At 42.4% G+C, this 8,350-nt stretch overlaps 1 protein-coding gene across 1 annotated transcript; it reads right to left on the bottom strand.

Moving 5' to 3' along the window:
• Positions 1-978: 978 nt before the first annotated feature.
• Positions 979-7,593, bottom strand: mrpl24 (mitochondrial ribosomal protein L24). Its single transcript, XM_084165976.1, has 6 exons — positions 7,520-7,593; positions 6,657-6,843; positions 6,183-6,278; positions 5,398-5,501; positions 4,767-4,897; positions 979-1,453 (listed from the first exon to the last, which is right to left on the bottom strand). The coding sequence occupies exons 2-6, from the start codon at positions 6,837-6,839 to the stop codon at positions 1,317-1,319; spliced, it is 651 nt and encodes a 216-aa protein (XP_084022102.1). The 5' UTR covers positions 6,840-6,843; positions 7,520-7,593; the 3' UTR covers positions 979-1,316.
• Positions 7,594-8,350: the final 757 nt, after the last annotated feature.

Genomic DNA, 8,350 nt, shown 5'->3' on the forward strand with positions numbered 1-8,350 from the left:
TTAAATAAAAAGTAAAGATTAATCAATTATAAATCATGGACTTTCAACAGTTCAGTACTGTTATTTTTTTGGGGTGGGCTTTCCCCTTCTTGGCCATCATATAAAACTTGTATGAGTCTTTTGTACACCACCCTGCGGTAAATGTTTGACTGTCACACATATCCAGCTTCCAACAGTCAAATGAGGTGACTGGGCATATAAGACGACACCCTAATCAAATGAGGGGAGTGTGGGCCTATTGAGAAGACTTCCCGCTCCTCGCCACTCCCTTGCTATGGATTTCCTTCTGGAGTATCTCCATTACTTGGTCCTACACCTCTTTCCTTCAGACGTATTAGAAAGAGAGACCCAGACATTTGTCTTTAAGCTTAAAATGGCATTATTACACCCTGGCCCCAGTAGTATATCTATTTTTAACATATAATAAATGGTCAAAGTGGCGGTGAGCTTCCCAACATGAGTAATGACTTAAGGTATTTTCTACTTCATCCTCACGAACCGTTTTTACAAGAGAGGCTGGCAGCTTTTTTATTTTTTCCTGGCACTGCGTTTGCTGCAGCTTCGAACTTTAGAGCCTTGACGTCTTTCTCCTTAACTCTGATTTCAGCCCGTCTGTCACATTTTGAGCTCTCCATCTGTCAAACTGTCCCTCAAATGCCAAGTTCCGTCCTGCAAAGTAAAACCCTGTTTAAAAAGCTTGAATTAGTTGCTGATTGTGCAGTTTTGGTAACACGAGACGTCTTTGCAGCTTTACACGTATTCATGTAAGTCTTAGACATAAGTTCACTTCGGGATGCTTTGACAAGACCACTTGTTCAACATCTGAATGGATAACTAAAGTAGCCAATTTTACAACAAAAGCAGATGTACCATTTACAGCATGTACATGCTCAATTTGTAGCACAGAAACATTAGGATTACTTCTACTGTTCATTTTTATCTCCCACTATCTAGGAAAACTTAAAGTCAAATCAAGAATAGGATTGTAGATTATTTAGACATTTATTTAAGACATGAAAACGAACCAAAACATTTGAGACAAACTCTGAAAGCATCATAAATAGTGACTTCTGCTGAATTTATGCCTGAAAGAGGACCTGTAATCCAGTTACATTTCTGTGTGCACATGATGGTTCCCATCACGTTACTGTACTCACTCAACCCATTTCCACTGATATCCATCAGGACTGAGCGATGTGGAACATTTCTTTAATACACAGATATAGGCCTACAGTAGGTCCATAAAGAGCAGTCAGTAGGGATACCGTGGATGCAATGCCCCAACCTGTGGCCCAGACACCAGAGGGTCTCCCCCCTCAGTACCAGTAGGTCTTCCGGTTCCTCCTGGGTTCCTCGATGCCCAGTTTCTCCATCACCTCCTCCTCCAGTGTCTTGAGGGAGGGCGTGTAAGTCTTCTCCAGGGTGTCCTCCGGACTGGTGTCCTTGGGGCCGTCTGGGATGGCAGACACCAACCAATAAGGGGTTTCCAAAATTAGGGGTGTCAATTCAGAAGAAAGGGTATGTATTCTTACACTAATTATACAAGCATGTGGCTGAGCCAACTCACCTAACTTCCAGTCTATCATAAGGCACACATCACCCTAGACATTATTATGTGATTGACGAAAATGCACTGACGAAGGAAAAGGTTTGTTGATGTGTGGCTTGATTGAACCATATTATGCAGTAAATGTGTGCGATTGGTTGAAATGGCGAGCCCTGTTTTTGTAGTGTGTGATCGGTCACTTTTATGCGATATTGCAATGTTTTATACGGTAATTGATCAAATATGCAGGGAATTGGCCATCGCATAATTATGGAGGGACTACAAAATGATCCTAATCATAGGCCAAATTCTGACTAGAGACGCAGGGAAATGTTAACTTCAGCACAATTCTCACATTGATATAATAAAATGATTTAAAGGCCCAGTGGAGTCGAAATTAAGTTAAGTTTTCCTGTGTTTCTTTGTGTAATATTTGTACAACAGCTGATGAAACTAACACAAGTTTTATTTTTATCAGTGTTATTTTCTGATAGTTGCTGGTTGAAAATACAATCTACACAGGGCCTTGTAATCAGCAGGTTTTGCATGGGTGGAGTTATGGCCTGCCTGGTGACTTCACAAGGCGGTATAAGTTAAAAGCCCAGTGTAGTCAAAAATGTGATTTTCCTGTGTTTTATATATATTTCCACACTAGTGGTTTGAAAAGACTGCCTGAAATTTCAGCCTGTTTTGGTGGGATGGAGATTGGGCCTGCCAGGCGGTAAATTAGTTAATAGACCAATAAGAAAGACCTCTCTGCCAATAACAGCTAGTTTTTAGTTTTCCCCTTCCTACTCAGATCACTCCCAAACAGTCCTAGCAAAATTCTTGCTTGAGAAATTGCTCTTTGCTAAGGTACTTAATTGTTACCCAGAAATTATTTGATATTGAGATAGAAACTGCTGCATTGGACCTTTAATAGACCAATAACAAAGAGAGTTCTAAACCTCTCTGCCAATAAAAGCTAGTTGAGGTTACATATCCCTCCCATTAGGCTTTTCAATTAGGTCCATCACTCAGACCACTCCCAAACAGTCCTAGCAAAAAACTATTTTTGTTTCTTTGACAAATTACAGCAAGGTACTTAATTGTTACCCAGAAATGATTTGATATGGAGATCAAAATAGCTGCATTGGGCCTTTAAAGGGGCAATCTGCAGTTGCTACATAATTTTTTTAACTTATAAATTAATGATAAGTACCCATTGATTCTTGAAAATATAACTTATTAATGCCTCATGAGCTTAGTTCAACTGTCGTACCCTATCAGAACCCAAAATGTAAGCTTGTTTTACTCCAATCTTTGTAAACAAAGTAAATGTAAACAAACACTATATAGCCTCAAAAAAATATACACTGCTCAAAAAAATTAAGGGAACACTTAAACAACACAATGTAACTCCAAGTCAATCACACTTCTGTGAAATCAAATTGTCCACTTAGGAAGCAACACAGGTGGAAATTATAGGCAATTAGCAAGACACCCCCAATAAAGTACTGGTTTTGCAGGTGGTGACCACAGACCACTTCTCAGTTCCTATGCTTCCTGGCTGATGTTTTGGTCACTTTTGAATGCTGGCGGTGCTTTCACTCAAGTGGTAGCATGAGACGGAGTCTACAACCCACACAAGTGGCTCAGGTAGTGCAGCTCATCCAGGATGGCATATCAATGCGAGCTGTGGCAAGAAGGTTTGCTGTGTCTGTCAGCGTAGTGTCCAGAGCATGGAGGCGCTACCAGGAGACAGGCCAGTACATCAGGAGACGTGGAGGAGGCCGTAGGAGGGCAACAACCCAGCAGCAGGACTGCTTCCTCCGCCTTTGTGCAAGGAGGAGCAGGAGGAGCACTGCCAGAGCCCTGCAAAATGACCTCCAGCAGGCCACAAATGTGCATGTGTCTGCTCAAACGGTCAGAAACAGACTCCATGAGGGTGGTATGAGGGCCCGACGTCCACAGGTGGGGGTTGTACTTACAGCCAAACACTGTGCAGGACGTTTGGCATTTGCCAGAGAACACCAAGATTGGCAAATTCGCCACTGGCGCCCTGTGCTCTTCACAGATGAAAGCAGGTTCACACTGAGCACGTGACAGACGTGACAGAGTCTGGAGACGCCGTGGAGAACGTTCTGCTGCCTGCAACATCCTCCAGCATGACCGGTTTGGCGGTGGGTCAGTCATGGTGTGGGGTGGCATTTCTTTGGGGGGCCGCACAGACCTCCATGTGCTCGCCAGAGGTAGCCTGACTGCCATTAGGTACCGAGATGAGATCCTCAGACCCCTTGTGAGACCATATGCTGGTGCGGTTGGCCCTGGGTTCCTCCTAATGCAAGACAATGCTAGACCTCATGTGGCTGGAGTGTGTCAGCAGTTCCTGCAAGAGGAAGGCATTGATGCTATGGACTGGCCCGCCCGTTCCCCAGACCTGAATCCAATTGAGCACATCTGGGACATCATGTCTCGCTCCATCCACCAACGCCACGTTACACCACAGACTGTCCAGGAGTTGGCGGATGCTTTAGTCCAGGTCTGGGAGGAGATCCCTCAGGAGACCATCCGCCACCTCATCAGGAGCATGCCCAGGCGTTGTAGGGAGGTCATACAGGCACGTGGAGGCCACACACACTACTGAGCCTCATTTTGACTTGTTTTAAGGACATTACATAAAAGTTGGATCAGCCTGTAGTGTGGTTTTCCACTTTAATTTTGAGGGTGACTCCAAATCCAGACCTCCATGGGTTGATAAATTTGATTTCCATTGATAATTTTTGTGTGATTTTGTTGTCAGCACATTCAACTATGTAAAGAAAAAAGTATTTAATAAGATTATTTCATTCATTCAGATCTAGGATGTTGTTTAAGTGTTCCCTTAATTTTTTTGAGCAGTGTAGAATGTTGATATCATGTATGGTTTGCATCCATAACTCTGTGTATAAATTTGAGTGGTTACATTTCTCCAGTCCCATCCCTCAGATTTTACCAAAACAGGGGCAGGGATGCCGCTTTGTTATTGTTTCAACTGCTGATTGCCACTATAAACAAATAAAGGCGTTCCTTATACATCACCCAGACCAGCTTCTGTTCTGCTTTTCCACGCACTCATCTTCACCCACATTTCTGACAAGCTCGACTCTCATTCACAAAAGCTCCCTCTCAACCTCAATCCATCTAGATTTCTTTGACCTTCCTCTAGCCTCTGTTCCTCCCTCCACAAACGCAGACTCACCCTTCCACTGCTGCGGTACGATGCCGTCTCTGCGCTGGAACACTGGTTTGGGGACAATACGGCCCGTCCTGAGGGAAACGCGCACCTTCTCCCCCTCCTCTGTGAACCTCCACTCCACCTCGGTGGGTTTCCTGTTGGAACAACAGACAGGAGTCATGTTTGGTATCAAACTCAGGACTAAAGTAGTCAGGATCAGTCAGGGTTCAAGTCAAAGCATTCACTAATCATAAACTATTTAAATACAATAGAAATTTGGGTACATCTGTGTACAAAAACGCTATTTATTGCACCTTTAAATACAAGTCCTGCACATAAAATCGACTGAAAATCTAAACTAAATCCAAAACTAAACTCTGAGCATGGACACAAACCCTGGTTCTGGATAGCTACTGCGTGAGCAGGCTGTTGTTACGCTCTTTTTTTGCATGGGTGTTTTCTGCACCACCCTGTGGTAAAGGTATGAATAACATGAGACTTTTCCACTGAAGCCCTGGTTAACTGAATCAGTTGTTTCAGTATTGGGCTGTTACTAAAGCCTGCACACCCAGCAACTACCTAGAAACAGGGTTGGTGATCATGGGCATAGACAAATGTTCGAATCTGGACCTCCCCATACTGCCCTGGGACTCACCTGTCAGTGGGGTCGACGAGTGAGATGTCTCGGAGTAGGAGGGGAGCTTCACTGGCAATGTAGGTTCCCCGGTAATCTGCTGATTTCCCAATGTACCTGAAATGCTAAGATGGAGAAATACTGGATTCATTTAATCTATTCAAACATTGCAGAGATAACAGAACTTGCTGTTGAAATCAATGTCCACGGTTTGTAACATTCCTGTAACGTAGCCTAAAAAGGGCCATATCCTTTTTTATAATATAAAGTGGGGTTCAACATAAAAATGCAGTGTTTGTTAACGGAAACATGCCATACTTGTTTATCATCATAGGCCAAAACATGACAAAATTCACTGTAATGATGGGAGCAAAATCAATTACTGGATGGCATTAAGCCTAGTTTGTGAGTTGCTCTTAAAATAGGATCCTATGGTTCTAACGATGAAACCGGGCCCTGGTCTTTGCTTTTGCAACTGTAGCTTGGCCTGTGAAGCCTTGAGAAGGCTACCCAGATTCAAAGACAGTGCACTAGAAACCGGTATGATAAAAATGTTAGAAGGAAGCCCATCAAGCAATGGAACCGGGCATTTATGAAGCTCCTCTTTGGTAGTAGGGACGGTTTTCTAAAATGCTAAAATAAATAGGTGACTATGCAACAACAACCATAGCTGGCACTATTTCAAGTGGGTTATACAGTATGTATAAAATTGTTGGGTGTTTATACTGAATGCAGTGTATGAATGTGTTCTCTGTTATGGAAGTGGCAAACATATCCCCTCTTACAGCGATGACTGGGATTCTTACCGTGTTCAGCCCGTCCAGGATGACCCAGTTTCTGTGTCTGAAGACCTGGGCCACTTTGCCCTGCTTTCCTTTGTCTTTCCCAGAGAGAATCTCAACCTGGTCAAGGTGGAATACTAGTTTAGAATATCAAAGCATCAAAACATTAGGCTAATGGCTGAATAAACCTTGACAGTGACCCTCCCTTCTCAGTCCTACAACTCATTATTATGACCTTCCATGTGTTGACTTTATAGCAAGGAATTGATCAACTCAATGGTTTGCCTAACAGTTTGTTAGTGTCTAATAACTGGTATATCTGCAAAGGAATTAGGCATATAGCTGCAATACCAGTGTTTGGAGTGAACCATAACATATTCAGTGTAAGAACAGCCCTTAACTATAGTATACTGGCTATATACCACACCCCCTTGTGCCTTATTGTTTAAATATTCCATATCTAAAAGTCTTCATTGTCCTTTTGGCATGACCACTTACTGTGTCCCCTTTGAAAACAGACCAGTCCTCATAAGCTATGGGCTCAACGAACACCTTTCTTCTCTTCTTGCCTGGTGGGTTCAATCTCTTGGCAGCTATGGTCCATGGCCGACTTGTACCATAGCGGTAGTCTTTAGGGAAGGCAGCCTTAGCGGCCATTGACAGTAAGGCTGTTAATCGCATTTTCCTGGCCCAAAAAATTAAAACATAGAATTTTACTACATTGGTGTGTGTGTGTGGTTTGTAAAAATCAAAGGGAGACAAAGAGAAGTGATGATCTTTCAACATTTACTACTCAACAGCCTAATTATGGATCCCCATACAGTATACAGCTATATAGGCCTATCTAGTTTGCTAGATAGAGAAGATTAAATGTGCTGATTAGCACATTTTTTGTTATGATGAAAAGTTGATTATAAAATAGATTAAATTATTTTTTAAGTATACACCGTGTGAATAACAGTGTGCATTTTCATTATTGACACAAACGCAAAATATTGACGTTGAATTGAACGCAACACTGACATTGCCAGATGCTGGATAACATTGGCTATGCTAGCCAGAATGGCAATCGTTCCTATAGCTATAGCAAAACACACCGGATATTTTCTGGTTACTCGTATGTTGGCAAGCGGATATGTAGCTAGTTAGTTACATTTTAGTAGCTAACCCGACAAAACTAGTGCTAGCAATGTAGCTAGCTAGCTACATTGTTGTGACAGTTAGCTAACGTTAGTTTGCTTGAAAAGAGAGATGCATGCCGAGGAATCAATAGTCTCCACAATCCAGAAAACGCAACTAAAATAGATAGCAAAACAACATATATAACATACAATTCCAAATTATCAGAAAATTGCATTTACCCCTTCTCGTTTTCAATGTCACATGCGTAAATCGTTCAACTTTGACTCCTACTACTTCTTCTTCATCTTATTATTCAGTGCGTTTATCGGCGGTTGGCATCCAACGTTATGGTGCATTACCGCTACCTACTGTACTGGAGTGTGGACCAGAGACAGGGAGAAACTAAATCCTACCTGCCAGCCCCGTTGCTTTTAAAAAAGATGATAAAATATTTGAGACTATATCTAATGTCGTTCTACTCAATATACTCTTTCAACTAATTTCCTGTATCCCTTTCTCCCTCATACTAGATCTCATCCTCGCTCTTTCCCTCTGATACTTCCCACACTGTAGCAATACATGCTCCACGGTCTCTGTTTACTGACAATAATCACACTTTCCTGTTGGATGCTTTCCTAACACATTTAATGTCTTATTCAACTGGCTGTAAAATCTTGTAAAAAATAGCCTCCTCTCTTCTGTCCCTTCCTGCCGTCCTCCCCGACTTTCTTCTGTACTTGAAATAAATGCCTTCCCTTATTATCTCTATTCCACTGCTACTGACATCTCTGCACCATCACTGTATATATCATTATTTTTGCCTCTGACTTGCTCATTGAAACTTCAACATCAACATCCCCACTACTAAGTGCTTGTTTAGCCTGTTCATCTACTGCCTCGTTCCCCTCCACCCCCACATGGGCTGGGACCCAAGTAAATCTTATCTGAATACCCATCTGTTTAATCCTGCCATGGGTTTGTAGCATCTCATAAAGCAGGTCTTGTCTGCTACGTGAGCTAAAGGACTGGAGACTCATTAACACTGCACATGAATCAGAGCAAATAACTAC

This window comes from Coregonus lavaretus (genome assembly GCF_964263955.1).
Source record: "Coregonus lavaretus genome assembly, chromosome: 7".
In the NCBI taxonomy this organism is placed as follows: Eukaryota; Metazoa; Chordata; class Actinopteri; order Salmoniformes; family Salmonidae; genus Coregonus; species Coregonus lavaretus.